Source organism: Hevea brasiliensis, chromosome 12 (genome assembly GCF_030052815.1).
Source record: "Hevea brasiliensis isolate MT/VB/25A 57/8 chromosome 12, ASM3005281v1, whole genome shotgun sequence".
In the NCBI taxonomy this organism is placed as follows: Eukaryota; Viridiplantae; Streptophyta; class Magnoliopsida; order Malpighiales; family Euphorbiaceae; genus Hevea; species Hevea brasiliensis.
Genome location: NC_079504.1, coordinates 30,904,928 through 30,929,046, shown reverse-complemented (window position 1 = coordinate 30,929,046; position 24,119 = coordinate 30,904,928). Strand labels below are relative to the sequence as shown.

The window sequence follows — 24,119 nt, the reverse complement described above, 5'->3', positions numbered from 1 at the left end:
TCCATAGGACTTTAATCATAGGGATTTGCCTTGATTGAAACAGTCTCATCTGATAGTCTACTATGATTACTGGTTACTCCTCAAAAGTTAAATTTTCATTTAACTCCATTCTGTCTGGTTACAGCACATGAGAATGATTGGTAACACACTTCCTAAGTATAGAAATGTGGACTACTAGGTGAAAATGAGAAAGGTTTGGTGGCAACTCCAACTGATAGGCAATTGCTCCCACTCTGTCCATGATCTCAAAAGGTCCTATGGGGTGCCAATTTGCCTTTCTTTCTAAATCTTATAACCCCTTTTATAGGAGAAACCTTCAAGAATACATAGTCATCTATTGCAAATACATCTTTTCGCCTTGGATCTGCATATTGTAATGCCCCTCTTAGAACTACATAATTCTTCTACTCGCTGCAAGCTGTACTTAAACATTCCCTAATCAAAGAAACCATCTCTGAAGTGTACTGTACTGGATCTAAATTAGGTACTCTCGCCTCTTCAACTTCTATCCAACACAGAGGGGATCTATACTTCTTGCCATATAATGTCTCAAGTACCCTTCTGAAATAACTACTTTTGCATACACCTTATCAAAAATTATTGCTGATCCTATTTGGCTATTGAAGCATTAGCAAGACTTTTCTCCATGATAAAAGCATCTGTACTTCTTTGTTTTGTGATATTATGAGCTTCTAGTCTACTTTTTGCTTTGAGGTCATTGTACCAACTCCTACCTGTCTTATGTAACCAGTTATATAAAACTCCATCCATCTCCTTTGCCTCCAATTTAAATCTCTATGTTGAAAATATACTTTAAGCTTTTTATGGTCGGTGTATATTTTACACATTTTACCATATAGGTAATGCCTCCAGATTTTTAGTATAAAGACTATAGCCGCCATTTTCATATCATAAGTGGGGTAATTCTGCTTGTGATTCTTTAACTGCCTTGAAGCATAAGCCACTATTTTACCATGCTGCATCAAGACACACCCCAACCCAACTCTATAAACATCACAGTACACTTATACCCTTCTCCACTCACCAACAAAGTCAACACAGGACTTATAGTTAAACAATCCTTAAGCTTCTGAAAGCTTTCCTTACATTCATTTGACTAAAAGAACGAGACATTCTTTCGAGTCAACTGTGTTAGAGGAGCTGCTATTCCGGAGATATTTTGCATAAAATGCCTATAGTAACCTGCTAGGCTTAAAAAACTTCGCACATCGGTGACTGTAGTAGGCCTAAGCCAATCAGTTACTGCTTCAATTTTCTTAGAGTCCACCCAAATACTTTTCCTAGAGACCACATGTCCTAAGAATGAGATGCTCTCTAGCCATAACTCACACTTTGAAAATTTTGCATACAGCTGATGCTCCCTCAATGTCTGTAACACCATCCTTAGATGCCACACATGCTCTTCCTCGGTTCGAGAATACACTAAAATGTCATCTATGAATATAATGACAAAGCGATCCAGGAACGGCCTAAACACCCTGTTCATTAAGGCCATAAAGGCCACTGGTGCATTAGTGAGTCCAAAAGACATCACTAGGAACTTATAATGATCATACCTAGTCTTGAACGCTGTCTTTGGTACATCTTCACTTCTGATCCTCAGTTGGCGATAACCTAACTGCACGTCTATTTTTGAAAAGTACCTTGCTCCTTATAGTTGATCAAATAGATAATCAATTTGAGAAAGTGGATATTTGTTCTTAACAATCACTTTGTTCAACTATCTATAATCAATATACAACCTTAAAGTTCCATCCTTCTCTCTCACAAACAGAATAGGTGCACCCCAAGGTGAAGTGCTTGGCTGGATGAAACCCTTGTCCAGCAACTCTTATTATTGCTTTTTTAGTTCCCTTAGCTTTGCTGGTGCCATCCTGTAAGGTGGCATAGAAATGGGATTTGTACCTGACACAATATCTATGCAGAACTCTTTCCCTATCTGGTGCCCATCTTGGAAGCTCCTCAGGAAACACATTTACAAATCTTTGACAATAAGTACATTCTCTACATTAGTACATTCAACAGATGTATCTCTTACTAGTGCCAAATACCCCTAACATCCATTCCTCAACATCTTTCTGGCGCTAATGGAAAACACTAAGTTGTATGGAGCTACACTCCTATCACTATCAAAGCTAAACTCTATCGCTCGAGGAATATAAAAATACACCTTTATTATTTCTTAATCTTAACCCTGTGATTGGTTTTCACTAGCACATCCACCATATATTATCATACTATAGTACTAATCTACTACTCATTTTATGGAACACAGGCCATTCATCATGGATGATTCTTCTTATTCCTCCTTCCTAACATGACCATCAAAATATTATCATCTCCTACTATCCTTTGTAAGAAATTACCCTTCATGGTTAGATAGGTATTCTTGAATCTATAAGTTCCACCTAAACTGTCATAGCAGTGAAAAATGTGTGTTGTACCACAATCCCAGATAAGATACTTTATGTATTCATTCTTCTTGATGTAGCCACGTCTATTGTCTACAGCTTTTCAAACTTCAGCCTCGAATATACTCATTAGCGAAAATTTCATCCATTGAATCTCATCCATAGATAACACTCCCTCTAGCTTATAGTTTAGAAGGGCTACAAGCCCTAGTAACTAACTTGATCTAACTCTTATCATTACCCTAATCGTCCATCCATCCTTGACATCAGGTATGCACTTCCGGTCATTCATATATCAGGAGATTGTGTATGAACTAGTGCCTACTAAAATCTCAAATAACTTGGTCACCTCGACCTAGTCTTCGTTCCTTACATAACTCTTTAAAGCCAAAAGCACGAGTTAAACTTGAAGAGAAGGAGAAATATCCTCCTATAGATAACTACATATGATTTCGTATAATAATGTTTAACCCATGTCTCTTGGTTTTCTTTTTCTTCAAATTTCATCATCTTCTTACAAAAGATATGCTCTATCTATAAGATATCAGCCTCACCAACCCTCTGTTGTACCACTATTCAATCTTGATATAATATCTTTATCTTGTCCCTTGCCTTCTACTATATTTTGAAAGATACCTCTTATTAATAGATTCTTCTAGAACTAACTTCAATCATACCTACTGTCATTCGTATTGTGCCCTTGACTTTTATTGTATTTTGAAAGACATCTCTCACTAACAGATTCTTCAAGTACTAACTCCATCCTTACCTATAACCATTATTTTGATCCTTAAACTTCCTAGTAACTTATAACCATCTATACCCGTCGCTTCCTATTCTACCCCTACTATTGTTCTGTCACTATTGCTTTACTGCAAAGTGACCCTGTTGATCACACTAAAGACATTCGCCTAACATTAATAATAAATCTTTAATTACCTTCTCATTATCTCAATAGTCTAACCTAAAGCATATATGTTATTATCCCTTATTCTTTCCTTATCAAGTATAATTGAATCTATTAGGTTGACTTTTATTCAACTTAATACCTACTGACTTTGCTTCTCTGTCTAATAGGATAGTTCAAGCTACCATTACACACCCTATAGCTACTACCTACTTTGGTTGCATACTTAACTTTCCTCATACTGTCAACAATCTAAAGGGTTCTTATCCCATTGCCCCTAATTCTACCTTAGAGACAGAAAACAGACAAAATCTAATCCAAATCCTGTAAGTTTGAGCTCTAGGTTTAACGCTGCATCAATTATGACCTGCTTTGAGTTTGGCACTTTTAGGTTCTATACCTTAAAAAACATTATCCCTAATGTCGTCCATTTCTAAACTCTCTATCCTTACCTTTTACCTTCCCTAGAACCATATTTGCCTGCTCTATCTTAGCTCCATTCTTCTCATTCTTATTCTAATATGGGCTTTTCAGTTCATTCTTTGCCAACTCCTTTTATCTTACTCGAATCCAAACTTTGACTATTTTATTTTTTAGCTCTACTCTCTTTCTTGACCTGATTTCCCTGTCAGAAACTTATACCTTTTTTACTGTTTCTATCGCATGATTTACACCTCGATGTTACTCAGATTTGGTCCTCTAATCATTTTAGCTAATACTTTTACTGGCATTAAGGTTATCTCTTTTGCTACATTTGAACCAACTATTTAATCTTCTCTTTCTACACCACTCATATATATATATATATATATATATCGATGCTAACTTCTATCCTTTTCTTTCCTTTATTTGAAGTATACTTTTGTTTTGAGCAATAAGAAGTTAAGGATGAACTCAGGGAATAACAGTCATACATTCCCTGCTTGATCTCTGGTCCTAAACTTTTAGACTACATACTACCCCTTGCTACCTCAAGGAGGGGATCTATAGCAATTCTAATTTCCAATATCCATTTAATTAGCCAAAACTTAAAATATTGGGCATCCAAACTTGTCATTCGATTCAAAGGCTTACGTATATCTTAATCTTATCACTTATGATTCCAACAATGGAACTTGTACCCACTCTAGAACACTTGAGCTAATAACTCTCTACCTCACTCTATAGTCCCATTTGGGACACTAATTCTATAGGTCACCATTACTAGTAGTAACTTTCTATCTTATATCAAAACTGACTGCAAAAGGGGTATTGCATCTGCCACCTTGCCAAAACCATGCCAAGCCATTTGCTCTCTTATCATAGTGAAAACTTCTTAAAACGTCACTTCATAGGCTATAAACATCATTCATAGCATATTGTCTCCTTTTAGGAGCAAAGTCATATTCTCTACCTTGTTGCCATGAAAAGGAGATACTATTCTCACTACACTCTAGGCAAAACATCCATTGTATTGCAATAATTGTCCAAAATCGCACACTGAAGACTAGAGGGTCTCATTCTATAGGTGTCACCTTTACTTTACAACTAATTTGAAATCTCTAGTTTGATAGCAACTCTTGATGTAACTTTAGCTCATGCTAGGGTAACCGAGTCATTGACTCTAATTACTACCCAACTGTGACCTTTCGATATTCTAGCTCTAGACCCTTAACTAGGAGTTTCAAACTCCTCTGCAGATATAGAACTCTATTTTGGCATAACTGTACCAAAACAGAGGCTATCCGTAAATACCCTCATTATGGAGCACCACAGGGAAGCACGCAGCTCCATACAATAATTCCATGTCAGTACTATATTTTGTAGCTTATAGCACAAACATCGAGAATATTGCATAGTTACTACAGTACATCCCAAAAGACCAATTTGCCAATCTTTTATCCCTCTTGGATTTACTGATACTATAACTTTCTCGGATTAGGCTATCCATTGGCGACTGCTAGCAGTGATATCCTTACTCCCATCGAGGGCCGCTATGCTGTCATAACTCATCTTTAAATACTAGTACCTTCACTAGATAAGCACATCGTTAGCCCTATACTGATAAAAACACAACATTCTTTAGAGTACGTATTCCCATGGCAGATCCTAACACGTCTGCTAACTCTATTTTACATCTCTATTTACTTCATGAAAATCAAGATACTAACTGAAATACTCTTATATTACACAAGGTACAACGCAGAAGCTAGAAACAAGGAGTTATAGAAGAAGACGAAATAGGATCCTATACTCCACATGTGACCTCCTAACAAGAACCTTTTTAAATCCCTAAAAATGCACTTCCCATGAATCTGGAGCCTAAGCTCTGATACCAATATATATCGATGCTAACTTCTGTCCTTTTCTTTCCTTTATTTGAAGTATACTTTTGTTTTGAGCAATAAGAAGTTAAGGATGAACTCAGGGAATAACAGTCATACATTCCCTGCTTGATCTCTGGTCCTAACCTTTTAGACTACATACTACCCCTTGCTACCTCAAGGAGGGGATCTATAGCAATTCTAATTTCCAATATCCATTTAATTAGCCAAAACTTAAAATATTGGGCATCCAAACTTGTCATTCGATTCAAAGGCTTACGTATATCTTAATCTTATCACTTATGATTCCAACAATGGAACTTGTACCCACTCTAGAACACTTGAGCTAATAACTCTCTACCTCACTCTATAGTCCCATTTGGGACACTAATTCTATAGGTCACCATTACTAGTAGTAACTTTCTATCTTATATCAAAACTGACTGCAAAAGGGGTATTGCATCTGCCACCTTGCCAAAACCATGCCAAGCCATCTGCTCTCTTATCATAGTGAAAACTTCTTAAAACGTCACTTCATAGGCTATAAACATCATTCATAGCATATTGTCTCCTTTTAGGAGCAAAGTCATATTCTCTACCTTGTTGCCATGAAAGGGAGATACTATTCTCACTACACTCTAGGCAAAACATCCATTGTATTGCAATAATTGTCCAAAATCGCACACTGAAGACTAGATGGTCTCATTCTATAGGTGTCACCTTTACTTTACAACTAATTTGAAATCTCTGGTTTGATAGCAACTCTTGATGTAACTTTAGCTCATGCTAGGGTAACCGAGTTATTGACTCTAGTTACTACCCAACTGTGACCTTTCGATATTCTAGCTCTAGACCCTTAACTAGGAGTTTCAAACTCCTCTGCAGATATAGAACTCTATTTTGGCATAACTGTACCAAAACAGAGGCTATCCGTAAATACCCTCATTATGGAGCACCACAGGGAAGCACGCAGCTCCATACAATAATTCCATGTCAGTACTATATTTTGTAGCTTATAGTACAAACATCGAGAATATTGCATAGTTACTACAGTACATCCCAAAAGACCAATTTTCTAATCTTTTATCTCTCTTGGATTTACTGATACTATAACTTTCTCGGATTAGGCTATCCACTGGCGACTGCTAGCAGTGATATCCTTACTCCCATCGAGGGCTGTTATGCTGTCATAACTCATCTTTAAATACTAGTACCTTCACTAGATAGGCACATCATTAGCCCTATACTGATAAAAACACAACATTCTTTAGAGTATGTATTCCCATGGCATATCCTAACACGTCTGCTAACTCTATTTTACATCTCTATGTACTTCATGAAAATCAAGACACTAACTGAAACACTCTTATATTACACAAGGTACAACGCATAAGCTAGAAACAAGGAGTTACAGAAGAAGACAAAATAGGATCCTATACTCCATATGTGACCTCCTAACAAGAACCTTTTTAAATCCCTAAACATGCACTTCCCATAAATCTGGTGCCTAAGCTCTGATACCAATATTGTCATGACCCAAATTATAAGCCAGACCGACATTAAGACTTGGATCAGCATAAGGCCCCCAAAGCCCGTAGTAAGCCTAACTGTTCATTAGCCCAACATTGAAGCCCATATACAAGCCCATTTTCAAAAAATCAATTGGACAGAGTCCGACCATAAATTGGACCATCCAACGGGGAGTTTTTAACTCACCCGACTGGTGATCACAATATAAATATATATGGGGAGTTCAGCTCTCCCTTACAATCATCAACAACTCAATATAAAATCAAATGGAAGTTCAACTCCCTCATCCATCATAGGTATTTATCCACACAATTATACATACATATAATTTATAAATTACCTCCGCTTTAATAAATCTTCCAATCTAGCTAAATATTATGGTCCTATACAGGCGGGGGTCTAGAATTCAAATTTAACATTACAAAATAGGAAAATAATAGCAAGTAGAATAGCAAAGAAGAAGGCAGGTTAAACATAAGAAAAACTCTCCTGTAACTTGGAAAAAGTAAGGTGAACGAGAGTGAGCGTTCGACTCATAGAGTAAGAAATTGATTTTACATATAATTTCTATAACTATCTCATTCTAATGCATCCTTATAAATGAAATGCATCATATTCATACAAGCCATATAGATCAGGTCAAATCACATCAAAGACAATCTGGAGCACCCACACACCCGTGTCAAATTCATACTCACACACACACACATATATATATATATGGGGAATTGATCCCCTTACGCAGCTCTCTCAGTTTCAATCTTTGTCAGCAAGATCAACTCAAAGCCGTGCCTACCTCGACTTATCCATAATAAGAGTCGTGTCCCAGCAAGTCAAGCTCTAGCCGCGTCTACCCGTCCTACCTATATCTATATACACCACATACACACGAACTCACACACACAACTCTAGATTGTCATAACACAACAACCAAGGTAATATCATCAAATATAAATGCAAAATAGGACATGCCTAATATTTAACTGCACACATATATGTATAAGTGATGCGTGAGCATGCTTGAAATATAATAATATTGAAATTTGTAAATAAAATCAATATCTACTCATTGGTTAACCGGTGACTACTGTAGCGGTTGGATGGAGGAAGACGGCTGACCCTGATCACCTATACAATTATGCCATATTTTCATTAGTACTAGCTCAAAACAGGACTTTAAAATTTATACCGAAAATTCGACAGAATTTTCTCTATACCTAGGACTTACCCAGCCTGGAAAATGGCTCAAATAACACTTCTAAATCATACACCTCAATCCATATCCTCTCAAAATCATATGGCCCTTTCTAGGCCCTCCAAAATAGGCAAAAATCATATAATTACACATAAAATAATAATTTAAAAATTTGGGGTGTTATAATTACATTTATAGTAATGATATCTATGATATACAAAAACTTGAAAATTTAAAAACTTACAAATAGATTTTACTTATTAGAGAAAAAAATATACAAAAATGCAGTGAAAAAAGAAAAAAAAATCATATTATAAATAAAAATTAATTAAACTTAAGTCTTATTAGATGAAAATAGAGTACGTAAATATAAAAATTATCTATTACTAATATTTTAAAAACAAATAGCTGCAAATTTGTAACAATTATTTTTCATTGAATAAGATTATAATTTTATATCTTTTGATATAAATATAAATTTTTATTTCATTAAATAGTTATTTTTAACAATAATTTTATAATTATATTAATTAAATAGTTTCTTTTTAATAGTGATTTTATAATATAATATTATAAATTTGTAAATATTAAAAAAATTAAAAAAATAAATTAATATAAGTGAGAATTAGTGTTTAATATTGTTTATTGATTTTATTGTAATAACCTAAATAATTTTTAATGAATTAATAATACATATAGAATTAAAAATATAGAATTATAATAAGATTTTAAGTATAAGTATGATTACTATTAAAATAATATTAATATTTTAATTTATATTAATTATAGTAATATTTAAAAATTAAAATTATCTATAGATTTAGCAATAGATAAATTATTGCCAAAAATTATTAGTGATAAATTTGTATTAAATAGCTTCTCAATACTAAAAGTATTTGGTGATGAATAACTTCTTGCTAAAAATTATAAACGATATATTTGTATAGAATAGCTTTTCACCAAAAATTATTAGCAATGAATTTATATAAAATCACTTGTCATTGCTAAAAGTAGTAGCGAAATTTGTTATTAATTTATATTATTCGCAACAAATTTATACAATTGACACCATAGATACTTTTTAATGGTACAAATAATATAAATCATAAAGGATATTATCGGCAATGCTAATGTTTCCTCCCTTCAAACATTTATCAATACTAGCCTTTGAAACACGTGTAATAACACAGTTATTTTATTATTTAAATATTGAATATTAATATAATTATTTATATTGAAATGGTAATTTTAAGGTTAGTTTAATTCCATAAATAAAAATATACATTAATTTTGAAATTATTATATTTTTATTAGATTATATTTTTACAAAAATTTATATGTTATAATTAATTTAACTGTTAATATATAATATTAATTTAATTATTAACTTAAATGTAATAAAATGAAAATATAATAGAATAATAAGTTTTTTAAAAATATGACCAAGTAAAGATACTGTTTAAAATTCAAAGTGAGAAATTAATTTTGCATGCAAATTGACTCATGGTATTAGGTTGGTTTAAATTCTATTCTTTTCACTTTTTTTTTTTAAAAAAAGTTTTTAGTTTGGTTATATTTCAATATTTTTTTTAATAATTTAAAACTGATGTTGATTTCTTTCCATAATGACATTGGATTAGCAAATTAGTTAACATAAAAGAATATTCTTTATAAAATTAGAAATTATAAGTAATTTTAAAATTACACCTAGTTTAGCGCATGAGACCACTTTTATTTTCAATAAATTAGTACCATAAGATTTTATGATGTAACATATTATTCTTACATTCGTTAAAAAAATGTTGATATGTGGTAATTTCTTGTGTCAATTAGTATTATTATCTAGTAGTAATTTCTTATTGCAATTAGTATTAATATCTGGTCTGCATTCCTCTAATGGCGTAAAATCTCAAGATACTAATTTAATGAAAATGAAAATTTTATCTTTTAAATGATAACAAGATACATTTTTTTTTTATATATAATTGCTCTTATAAATTATTATAACAATATATATGAATCTTTTGTATAATTAAGAATATTTTATTTTTGATGTAAGTTAACAAAAATGGAATTATATCAAATAAAAGATTATAAATGTAATGACCTGAATTTTAAATACTCATATATTTGGTTTTATTTACAATACTTTAATTATAATTTAGTTATTTAAAGTATGTGCTGAAATCAATAGTTATATTATGAGAATATTTTATATATATCTATTGTTTTAAATAGATCACCTCTAATTTATAAATAATTTTAATTATATATATATATATATATATATATATATATATATATATATATATTATAAATAACAATTTATGCATTTATATTAAATAAGCAATAATAAATGATAATATAGATTCTAAAATTTCTATTAAAAATTTTAATGTTTTATTTTAGTTAACTAGTTGATAATTTAATTAATTTAGATTAAATGATATAATTTACATTAATATATCATTACCAATAAAATAGGATAGATTAAATTGTAAGCAAATAATTTATAGTATAATCTAGCTCTAAGTATAAGTTAGTAATGTATTATTTTAAGAGAATAGTAAATATGTTTTACTCGGAAAATTAATAATAGTTATAATAGTATATATATAATATAAATAGGAGAGAGGACATCAGCATGTGAATTTTCTTTAATGAAGAGCTTCTCCTCTGTCAACAACCAATTAAAAAAAAAAAGTTTGGAACCACGAAGAATAGACCCAAGAAATGGGTCCTTAACTCGTCTCTTCCCCGAGGAGCTTTTAGCTCCAGTAGTTTTGTCCGGCAAGAACCAGTGGCCGGTGAGGGTCCCAAGCAACTCCAGCGTCCTCCAGCAAGCTCCCTGAATGTCGAACGATCACCACACGGCCCAAGAAACGGCAAGCAACAAGGAAGGAAAGAATGTGAAGTTAACACCTTTCTAGCATCCTGGTCATCGTTCGCCTTGTCATTTTGCCTGGTTAAAGTGTTTCAATCCAAGGGAAAAGTTTCAACTCTTCCCCACCGGTTTTAATGGAAGTTTCCGGCGAGAAATAAAAATAAAGAGAGAGAAATGGGTACAGCATCTTTTCGGGCAATTTTTGGCCAATCTGTCCGTTGGATCGATAATCCGAGACCACCGATGGACTCAGGGCGACGAGATCTTCGAGATAGGACTGGTCCCACTCCGATCAAACACCATTTGAAAAAAGCGATAATCAGACGGTCCAGATCCCTTGGTGAGATTTTCGAACTTTTTCGATTCCCAAAATTTAAAAATAATTTTAGGATAATTATTAATAAAATTTAGACTTTATTTAGGTGCGATCGGATCGAGAATGGCTCACCAGCGTCGAGACCGCATTTTCAGCCAGATCTGGTTGCTCGGCAGCCCGTCTCAGAACGTGATCAATATTACAGTCAATCCTAGCATTTTCAGACGTTCTGGACGCGTTCCAGGTGTCAGAATTGGCACAGGTAAACCCGAACTCCAAGTTGCTCATTTTCAACTAATATCGATTTAGAATAAAATTCATAAACTATTTGTGGATGATCGAAAAATTATAATTCCTTTTGCAATAGTCTTGTAATATTATTAAGGACCGCGGAGGGAAATTTTAGAATTTTTAGAGCTTGTTTGAGTGGATTTTTGTAAAATATCAATTATATGGACTAAAGCGTAATTTTTAAGATTTTGAGTATTGTCTGATTTGGAGGGCCCAGGAGGGGCCATGTGATGTTGATGAGATGTGATTATGGAAATTGAGAATTTAGAAGTGTTATTTGAATCTTTTTACAGGTTGGGTAGGTCCCAAGTATAGGGGAAACTCTGTCGGATTTTCGGCATGAATTAAGCTGTCTGTTGCCTCTTTAGAGTTTTATTTTGAGTTAGTACTAATAAATTTATAATCTAATTATTAGGTAATCGAGATCAGCTATTTTTCTGCATCCAGTAGCCACAATAGTCATCGGTGTACTGTGAGTAAAATATTAATTTTAATTGTAATTTCAATATTATTATATGTTCAAGCATGCCTATGCATCACTTATATGTATATATTTATGTAGTTAAACTCTAGGCACGTTTTATGTTGCATTCATAACTGTTAAAGTGCCATGGATGTTGTTGTGGTAATTTGGAGCAGTGTGCGTGCGTTGGCGTGCTTGTGATGTGGTGTTGACTATGATAGGACGGGTAGACACGGCTTGAGATCTTCGCTGAGACCTGGTCCTTCGGGGTAGACACGGCTTGAGTTCTTTGCTGGGACCCCGATTTGGTTATTAAGTGGAAGTCCAAGCTGAGTTCTTCGCTGGCACAGGTTGGATTAAGAGAGCTGTATAGGGGATCAGCTCCCATATATGTATTGTTTGACATTATCGGGTGTATGAGTGCTCCAAATTACCTTTTTGCTGTTATGATGTGAAAATATTGCTGATGTTGCATTTCACTCTATAGGGTGCATTAGCTTTAGATAGTTATAGAGATTATGGTTAAAATTGATATTTTACTCTCTGAGTCGAACGCTCACTCCTGTTCACCATATTTTTCCAGGCTACAGGAGAAGACCTTTTTTTCAGAATAACCTGTTCCTTTCCTCGCAGGTTATGGAGAAAATTACTTAACTGTATTATTATTGTCTAAATTTGTAATTTAGAACTCCGCATGTACTAGTAGTAGCACTAATCCTGTCAGGGACTGCGTGAATTTAAGTTTTTGTATTAATAAATGAAAAATTTTCATGAGTTTTAAATAGTTTGTAAATGATGTAACAGGGTTGAGCTGGGCTCCCCTAATCTCAGTTTTTGAAAATTACTGGGTTAAGTTGGCCCGAAATGAAATTATAACAGTTAATTTAAATTATTTTATACGCATATTGGGCCTAAATTGTGGGCCTGGTTATGGATTTGAGAATAGTAAGGCTTACTACGGGCCTTGGGGGCTTTATGCCGGCCTAGATCCTAGTGCCGGTCCGACCCATAGGTTGGGTCGTGACAAAGTTGGTATCAGAGCTTAGGCTCTAGATTTGTGGGAAATAATATACTTGGGAGTGTAAAAGGAGTCTTGTTAGGATGTTACATGCGGAGTATAGGATTCTGTTTGTCTTTTTCTGTGATTCTTTGTTTCTAGATTCTGTGTTATACCTCGGGAAATATAAAAGTGCCTCAGTTAGTGTCTTGATTTTCGTGGAGTACATAGAAATGTGAAACAGAGTTAGCAGACATGTTGAGGTCTGTCATGAGGATACGTACTCCAAGAAACACTATGTTTCTATCTGTATGGGTTTAAATGGTGTGCCCATTTCGTGCAAGGCACGAGTACATAAAGGTGAGTCTTGAAAGTACAGTTGCCCTAGATAAGGATCAGGATACCACTGCTGGCAGTCATTAGTGGATGACCCAGTCAGAGTAATTTTATGATAATAGTAGATTCAAGAGAGATAAGAGATTAGGAGACCTAATCTGTCAGGACGTATCGTAGTAATTATACAATGTTCTCAATGTCTGCTCTGTAAGCTGCAGATTACAGTACCGACATGAGATTATTGTGTAGAGCTGCGTGCATCCCCGTGGTGCTCCCTAATGAGGGTGTTTACGGATGGCCTCTGTTTTGGTACAGTAATACCAGAACAGAGTTCTATATCTGTAGAGGAGTTGGGAACTCCTGGTTAAGAGTCTAGAGTTCGAATATTGAAAGGTCACAGTTGGGTGATAACTAGAGTCAGTGACTCAGTTACCCTATCATGAGCTAGAGTTACAGTAAGAATTGCCATGAGACCAGAGGTTTCGGACTAGTAGCAAAGTAAAGGTGACACCTATAGAGTGAGACCATCTAGTCTTCGGTATGGAATTTTGGATGGTTTTTGTAGTATGACAAACATTTTGCTTATAGCTTAGTGAGAATAGTATACCTTGTGTGTATCAGTATGGAATAAAGTACAACCCTACTACCTAGGAAAGGTCGAAACTATGAATGGATGATTCACAGAGCTATAATATGATAGGAGAGTCATTAATTTGACATGGTTTGGGCAAGGTGGTAAATGTAGTACCTTTGTTGCAGCAAGTTAGGGTATAGTCCTATCTTTTCAGAAGGGATCGAAAGTTATTACTAATAATGGTGACCAACAAAATAGTGCCCCAGATGGGACTGTAGAGTGTGGTTGAGAGTAGTTGGCTTGGGTATCCTGCAGAGGATACAAGTTCCATTATAGGAATCATATATAATTAGATCACGATGGATGTAAATCCTTTGAATTGGATGACGAGTTTGGGTGCCCGGAATCTTAAGTTTTGGCTAATTGAGTAAACATGAATAATAATAATAATAATAATAATAATAATAATAATAATAATAATAATAATAATAATAATAATAATAATAATAATAATAATAATAATAATAATAAAATTACTGCAGAATCAGTTTTCGAGGTAGTAAGGGTATTATGTAAGCTAAATGATAAGAATAGAAATCATACGATAAAGGTATGACTGCAATTTCCTGAGTTTCTTTCTAACATCATATTATTCAAAACAATAGTATAATTTAATTATAATAGTGTCAAGAGTAATAAATTAGCGAAGATAAATCACAGAAGGCCAATAGATAGAGAAAGTGCAGAATGAGAGTTTGGACAATTGATTACAGAGGCAATATAATTTAAATGCCAGTGGAAGTACTAGCTAGAGTGGTCAAAGGACCAAATCTGAGTAACACAGATATGTGATAACGCGGTAGAGACTCTGAAAGATATAGTTAGTAAGTACAGCTGTCATGTTAGGAAGAAGAATGGAATCAGGGATAGAATAGTCAAGTTCTATTTTGGGTAAGACAAAGGAAATAAATGAAAGGACAACCTGAAGGGCGCATAATAAAAGGAACAAAGTTAAGATATAGGGTAGGCTAAGTGTTATTCTTGGCAAGGTGAATGATAAGGATGGAAAACCCAAAATGGGACCACATTAGTGAGAATAGTGATGGAGGTATGGAATCTATTAATGTGATACTCATAGCATGATGTAGTTGAGGTAGTGCCAGGGGCTAAAATATAGAGCTTGGAGTTGCATAATTGGATCATACTCTATCTATTCACTATTCCTAAAGTGAAGTGGATAGCAATGGGGCAAGATTCTTTTAACTTGTTAACAGTATCAAAAAGATTAGGCAGAGAAAAAGAAGTTAGTAAGTAATAAGTTGAATAAAAGTCAATCTAAGGGATCAAAAAAAAAAAAAAAAGGTATGATGAGAGGAAAAGAATGATAGATAATGACACAGAGGCTTTAGGTTAGACTTTTGAGATAGTGAGAAGGTAGTTAGAGGTTCATTATGAATGTCAGGCAAACATTTTTAGTATGATCAACAGAATCACTTTGCAGTGAAGCAATAATGACAGAACAACAGGAGGGGTAGAACGAGAAGTAACAAGTATGGGTGGTTATAAATCACTAGAAAGTTCAAGGATCAAATTAATGACCATAGATAAGGGTGGAATTAGTGTTGGAAGAATCTATTAGTAAGAGAAATCTTTCAGAAATCAACAAAAGTTAAGGGCATAATATAAACGATGATAGATATGAATCATAGGTCGAGTATAAGTAAAGTTAATAAATTATAAAGTATCATGTCATGAAGGACAATGGTACGATAAAGGGTTTATGCAGATGATACCTTATATGTAGAGCACAATTGTGCTAGGAGATGATGAAATTTGAAGAGAAAGACCAAGAAACATAGGTTAAACGTTATTATATGGAGAATCGGCGTATTTGAATATAAGAGGATATTTTTCTTTCTTTTCAAGTTTAGCTCATGCTATTGGTTCTAGAGGGTTATATAAGGAACATAGACTGAGTCAAGGAGACTTAGTTATTTGAGAGTTTGGGAGGCACCAATTCATACACAATTTCCTGATATGAGAATGACAGTAAGTGCATACCTAGTGTTAAGTATGAAAGGACGATTAGAGTAATGACAACAGTTAAATTGAGTTAGCTACTAAGGCTTGCTACTATTTTAAACTATGAGCTGGACGGAATACTAATTGTGGATGAGTTTCAATAGATGAAATTGTTGCTAATGGGAAAAGTGAGGCTGAAGTTTGGAAAGGTATAAGCAGTATATGTGATTATATTAAGGAGAATGAACACGTGAAGTATTTTGTTTCGAATTAAGGCATGGCACACATTTCCGACAGCCGTGTTAGCTCAGATGGAACTTATAGTTTCAGGGGCTCCTATCCATCCAAGATGAGCAATTTCCTACTAAAGCCGGTAGGAAATGATAATATTCTGATAGTTAAGTTGGAAAAAGGGGATACAAAAAGAATTTTCTATGATTAATTATAAGTGTTACGTAATGTGAAGAATGCGCTGGTAGGAGTCAATCGCAAAGTTAGAATTCTAGAAGTAATGGAACTAGTAATCAAGATAAGGCTAAAAAGAAAAGAAAGTTAAAATTGATGATGGAATGGACATCCTTGAAGGAAAAAGAATAAGAATGAGAGAAAACTAAGATTAAGGAATAAGTATAGCATGTTAAAAATATATCAAAGATAGCAGAAATAGGAAAAGAAAGTGGATAAGATTCAAAGGACAAGAAAAGAGCTTAATAGATTTAGTTACGATGGTGAGAATAAGAAGGAATAAGCATACTAGTGACACACTAAGAGGTGTTTAAATGTGTCAGAAGTAAGCTACATACTAAGAAGCTTTAAGAAGAAGTCTAGATATTCTCATTCCAGAGGAGGAGTGAGAATTGATAAAGTCACATGGACTGGGTAGTCAAGAATATAAACACATTTGTCATATAAGAGAGGAGACCTAGTTTGCTTTCCAATGTTGATAAATGGTACACTTAGCCCTTGGAGGGAACTCTACCTAACTAGTTACATAAGATGAACAGAGGTTGGTCTAAGTACCTTAGTAATGACACAAAAGAGATTAAAAAAAAAAAAATTTTTGAAGTATCATGGGAGTGAGAAGATTTATTGGTATTGACCACTGCGGTCATAAGAAGAGTGAAGATCTTGAACAAGATGCCTAGATTAGGTGCTACAAGAAAGCTACTCATAGGATGCCTTAGGATAAGGAACATAAGTCATGTTTTGAGAAAACAGAGATTATTGAACCAAAGGAATGAGGACGAAAGTCACCAAGAGACACGTTAGGGTGTAATAAAAGTGAGGTAAGCGCCAAAGTTAATTAAAGTTATCAGATATTAAGTCGAGAGTAGTGGAGTTATAATGAACACTTGAGATGTCAGAAAAATGGTCAATGAATAGCCAAGAGATAAGAGCATCTCTAGAAAGAGATGATGACAAATAGGACACTATAATAGAATCAGAGAGTAGTAGAATGTCATCTATAATATATGAAGAGCTTGAAGAATAAATGTTTTAACCATCTTTACTTAGCTGGAGGAGTAAATGCTCGCACCTATTCCAATGACCATTTTTCTTTATCCCCTACTGTTTGTTTGAAAATTCGGGGACGAATTTTTTTTAAGGGGGGAAGATTGTAATGACTTGAATTTTAAATACTCATATATTTGGTTTTATTTACAATACTTTAATTATAATTTAGTTATTTAATGTATGTGCTGAAATCAATAGTTATATTATGAGAATATTTTATATATATGTATTGTTTCAAATAGATCACCTCTAATTTATAAATAATTTTAATTATATATATATATATTATAAATAATAATTTATGCATTTATATTAAATAAGCAATAATAAATGATAATATAGATTCTAAAATTTCTATTAAAAATTTTAATGTTTTATTTTAGTTAACTAGTTGATAATTTAATTAATTTAGATTAAATGATTTTCTAATTTACATTAATATATCATTACCAATAAAATAGGATAGATTAAATTGTAAGCAAATAATTTATAGTATAATCTAGCTCTAAGTATAAGTTAGTAATATATTATTTTAAGAGAATAGTAAATATGTTTTACTTGGAAAATTAATAATAGTTATAATAGTATATATATAATATAAATAGGAGAGAGGACATCAGCATGTGAATTTTCTTTAATCAAGAGCTTCTCCTCTGTCAACAACCAATCAAAAAAAAAAAAAAAAAAAAAAAAGTTTAAGTTTGGAACCACGAAGAACAGACCCAAGAAATGGGTCCTTTAACTCGTCTCTTCCCCGAGGAGCTTTTAGCTCCACTAGTTTTGTTCGGCAAGAACCAGTGGCCGGTGAGGGTCCCAAGCAACTCCAGCGTCCTCCAGCAAGCTCCCTGAACGTCGGACGATCACCACACAGCCCAAGAAACGACAAGCAACAAGGAAGGAAAGAATGTGAAGTTAACACCTTTCCAGCATCCTGGTCATCGTCCGCCTTGTCATTTTGCCTGGTTAAAGTGTTTCAATCCAAGGGAAAAGTTTCAACTCTTCCCCACCGGTTTTAATGGAAGTTTCCAGCGAGAAATAAAAATAAAGAGAGAGAAATGGGTACAGCATCTTTTCGGGCAATTTTTGGCCAATCCGTCCGTTGAATCGATGATCCGAGACCACCGATGGACTCAGGGCGACGAGATCTTCTAGATAGGACTAGTCCCACTCCGATCGGACACCATTTGAAAACGGTGATAATCGGACGGTCCAAATCGCTTGGTGAGATTTTCGAATTTTTTCGATTCCCAAAATTTAAAAATAATTTTAGGATAATTATTAATAAAATTTGGACTTTATTTAGGTGCGATCGAGTCGAGGATGGCTCACCGGCGCCGGGACCGCATTTTCGGCGGATCCGTCGCTGCACTCGCCTCGTAACGTGGTCAATATTACAGTCAATCCTAGCATTTTCAGACGTTCTGGACGCGTTCCAGGTGTCAGAATTGGCACAGATAAACCCGAACTCCAAGTTGCTCATTTTCAACTAATATCGATTTAGAATAAAATTCATAAAATATTCGTGGATGATCGAAAAATTATAATTCCTTTTGCAATAGTCTTGTAATATTATTAAGGACCGCGGAGCGAAATTTTAGAATTTTTAGAGCTTGTTTGAGTGGATTTTTGTAAAATATCAATTATAGGGACTAAAGCGTAATTTTTAAGATTTTGAGTATTGTCTGATTTGGATGGCCCAGGAGGGGTCATGTGATGTTGATGAGATGTGATTGTAGAAATTGAGAATTTAGAAGTGTTATTTGAATCTTTTTGTAGGTTGGGTAGGTCCCAAGTATAGGGGAAACTCTGTCGGATTTTCGGCATGAATTAGGCTGTCTGTTGCCTCTTTAGAGTTTTATTTTGACTTAGTACTAATAAATTTATAATCTAATTATTAGGTGATCGAGATCAGCTATTTTTCTGCATCCAGCAGCCACAATAGTCATCAGTGTACTGTGAGTAAAATATTAATTTTAATTGTAATTTCAATATTATTATATGTTCAAGCATGCCTATGCATCACTTATATGTATATATTTATGTAGTTAAACTCTAGGCACGTTTTATGTTGCATTCATAACTGTTAAAGTGCCATGGATGTTGTTGTGGTAATTTGGAGCAGCGTGCGTGCGTTGGCGTGCGTGTGATGTGGTGTTGACTATGGATAGGACGGGTAGACACGGCTTGAGATCTTCGCTGGGATCTGGTCCTTCGGGGTAGACACGGCTTGAGTTCTTCACTGGGACCCCGATTTGGTTATTAAGTGGAAGTCCGAGCTGAGTTCTTCGCTAGCACAGGTTGGATTAAGAGAGCTGTATAGGGGATCAGCTTCCATATATGTATTGTTTGACATTATCGGGTGTGTGAGTGCTCCAAATTACCTTTTTGCTGTTATGATGTGAAAATATTGTTGATGTTGTATTTCACTCTATAGGGTGCATTAGCTTTAGATAGTTATAGAGATTATGGTTAAAATTGATATTTTACTCTCTGAGTCGAACGCTCACTCCTGTTCACCATATTTTTTCAGGCTACAGGAGAAGACCTTTTTTTCAGAATAACCTGTTCCTTTCCTCGCAGGTTATGGAGAAAATTACTTAACTGTATTATTATTGTCTAAATTTGTAATTTAGAACTCCGCATGTATTAATAGTAGCTCTAATCCTGTCAGGGACTGCGTGAATTTAAGTTTTTGTATTAATAAATGAAAAATTTTCATGAGTTTTAAATAGTTTGTAAATGATGTAACAGGGTTGAGCTGGGATCCCCTAATCTCAGTTTTTGAAAATTACTGGGTTAAATTGACCCGAAATGAAATTATAACAGTTAATTTAAATTATTTTATACGCATATTGGGCCTAAATTGTGGGCCTGGTTATGGATTTGAGAACAGTAAGGCTTACTACGGGCCTCGGGGGCTTTATGCCGGCCCAGGTCCTAGTGCCGGTCCGACCCATAGGTTGGGTCGTGACAATAAATCTTTGAGTAAATATGAGAAAAAGTGAGACTTATTAATATATCTCATTTAATTAACAGTTTTATCATGAATTTAATTTGGATTTGTTTTTTCTATATTCCCTCATTTATTTTCTTTAAGATTTTTGAGATTGATCAATCATAGGTGTGCCTCTTACGAAGACAATTATACGTGGATGTGATTAATAGGATCTTTCTATTATTGCCAATTTTCCGCAGGTTAAGATACTGATTTTCCAAGGCTATAGCTAAATATGAAATGAAACTAGGTGCTTGTAAACCCAACATATTTATATAAGTTAAGATAAATTTTCTTTTTCATGATTACATGTACAATAGTTTTATTATAGTAATTAATTATGATGAGTCCAAATATAATCAAAGGCCAAAATCTATGTGTTGTACATACGACAATTATATTGAATAATTTTTCATTAGTTAGGGCTCTCATCAGGAGTAACTATATTGGCATTATTGGTTATAAAGCTAGTGCAGTATGTTAATTATTATTATTGGAGTTTTTTTATAAGATTTGGAGATTTATTATATTAAAAAAAATTGAATATGTTCATATACTTATACTAGAAAGTCTGATGCAACCTTTATAGATATGTATATATTTCTCACAATCTAATTGCTTCCACATAGAAGGGTCTTGTCCATCAAAGGTTCCTCCACCAGTGAGAACCACACCATTAACTTTTTCAAACAAGAACTAATTATCCTCGAAATATTAACTTAAATCATCTGTTGCTTTTATAGTCCCATGAACTTCAACAATTAAAGGCTCGGTGCTTTTGTATGGCTCTTGAAATATGACGGGTGCTGTCATAAAAGTCCCTTTAGATATAAGAATTTTTGCAGGACCAACAGAGATGGCAACAAGTTTAGTTTTTGTGGGTATTCGATTTGATCAAACCCTAACAAGATGGATTATTGATTTTCGGATGATAGGTTTAAAAGTTAACTAATACTTGTAATAAGTTCAAGTCAAATTCGAGTTTTACATGCTTCAAATATGTTTATAAAAATATTTGATTAAATATAAAATATATATATATATATATATTTTTTTTTAATAATATTTATAAATTTTTATATATTTTATTTTATTTAAAATAAAATTAAAATATTTTATGAAATTATTAAATTTTTAAAATATAAATTATTAAAAAAATAATTTTTTATACAGATTTTTAGTTAAAAGTATATAAAATTAAATGGATTTTGATATTTTTCAGGTAATAATAATCGGATTGTAATGGGTGCAAATAGTTGAGAACAAATTTTAATTGGATTTAGGACGAATTCAGATTTTGAAAATATTAATTGGGTTCAAGTTTGAGTATGGTAATTTTCATTAATATCTTACCCATTGCCATCACTAAGAACTAGCATTGGTTTTGCATGCCTCATCCCAGGCCTTCATACATGAAAGCCATATTATTTGAGTTTCATTATAGTAAAGCCTTGTCAATCATTGAAAAGTTAGTTTATGTTCGATTTAAGACACAGGTGAATTTCACCCATTTTATATGTGAGTTTCACTTATTTTACATGTGGGTCTTATTATACATTATTATTGTATAATCGATAATAAATAGATTTAAATAAGAATTTTTAATAAATAAATGTGTAGTGTAAAAAGAAATTAATCCACCATTGTGCAATGAGTCTTCTCATCTCCCTTAGTGTCATATTTGGCGAGATCGAAAATCTTAATAGTAAAAGAATCAGTAACTTGAGAAATCTTAATAGTCACAGAAATAAAACAAAAATAAAATTTTCTTAAACAAAGCTAACAAAGAATGAGAAATAGTTTTAGATACATATATGGATGTGAGATTCAAACTATACTATAATTGAAAAAAAAATGTAAATAAATGAAAAATTATAAGAAGAATAATCTGCTTCTGCTGCTGCTGCTAAGCTCTTTGAAGTACAGAAAAATTGAATCTTGAATTTGATGGATCCCAATAAATCCCAATAAGATCTCCTTCAACTAAATTCCTTCTCTTCACAAATTGAATCATCCAGCCTTTGATGAAAACATAACTCTTCGACGAATGCCAATGCTTCAAAACCATATGTTGTTCGGTATTAGTATCGCAATCCCATATAGGAACTGGAGCACCATCTTTTTCAATCTGCTCAACAGTTTCACCGCTCAGTAATGGCAAAATATGATTTCTGACTGATAAGGATGCCACCAAAAGTCTGCACAGGTTACCAAGATCACTACCAGTGAGCTTCTTCTTAATCTTCCACGGATCAGAAAGCATCTGTATTGTCGAAACATCATGCATCGGACTCGCTTTTCTCTCATCTTCAGGGCTGGATGTTATCTCTTCAATATTTTGAACCAATGATTTCGATTCTGAATCCGATGATTCTTTGGATACAACAGGTTCCTCTCTCGTTGCGGCAAAGGCAGTAAACCAAGATTCATCAAATAGTTTTAGCTCAGTTGAAACTTCATTTTCAAGTCGAGTTGAAACAACGATAGCATTGATCTCATTATCAGCAGAATAATTGATTTCTTTGATTCTTGGCTTGTTGATCTTGCTTGGAACCCCGCAAGAAAGGGTTAACTCAGTCGAAACTCCGCTATTCTTTTCACCTTCTGAGTCATGCTGGTACTTCCGCTTCTTTTCATGTGGCTCGGCCACAAGAAATTTATCTTTCTTTGCTTCCTGAGCTGTGGAAGCATAGAAAGAACCAAAGGGTTTCAAGTGCTGTTTCTCCATTCTTGAAATTAGTCTAACTTGTTTCTAATGGAACGAGAGAGGTCAGGGATTAATGCACATATATATAGAATTGAAGGAAACTTTAACATTGAAGTAATAGGATTTAAGATCCTATTTGGAAACTGATTCCTATGCTTGGGGGAGGGGTGAAGTTTTGTGGTTTCCTTTCCGGAGCTGGACTTGAAAATTTGCTGTCATTATTGGTTAATTATAAATTAACAGGCTCTTGTTGGGCCAGTTTAGCCAGAACTTTTTCTGACAGTGACTTGGGCCTACCTTGATGCTCTAATATATATAATTTCTTTTTTCATTTTCATTTTTCATTTTGTTATAACAAAAATTATATATCAAATTATCAAAATTAGTTTTTTAATTAGGATACATGTTATATATAATCAATGATTCACCCGTGCATAATGCATCGAGTATACTAATTAATATATATAAATGATTGTTTTTATAATTTATTTAATTATTCCACTTCCAGTTAAGATTTTCGTTATGAAATATTTAATGAAATGTATCAAGAAAACTTTTATAAAACAAGCTTATATAAAACGCAAGTGTTTTATAAATTATTTTTTGAATATAGTAATTTTTTTTAAAAAATTATTATGTTTATTATTATAAA

At 33.4% G+C, this 24,119-nt stretch overlaps 1 protein-coding gene across 1 annotated transcript; it reads right to left on the bottom strand.

The window, feature by feature from the left end:
* Positions 1 to 22,666: 22,666 nt before the first annotated feature.
* LOC131171184 (B3 domain-containing protein At2g33720-like) lies at positions 22,667 to 23,488 on the bottom strand. The gene has a single exon (XM_058130653.1). It carries the CDS (start codon positions 23,486 to 23,488, stop codon positions 22,667 to 22,669), a length of 822 nt encoding a protein of 273 aa, XP_057986636.1.
* Between the last annotated feature and the right edge of the window lie 631 nt (positions 23,489 to 24,119).

What these genes read in the sequence shown, in the direction of transcription:
- LOC131171184 (XM_058130653.1), bottom strand. Translation starts at nt 23,488, where the DNA reads ATGGAGAAACAGCACTTGAAACCCTTTGGTTCTTTCTATGCTTCCACA.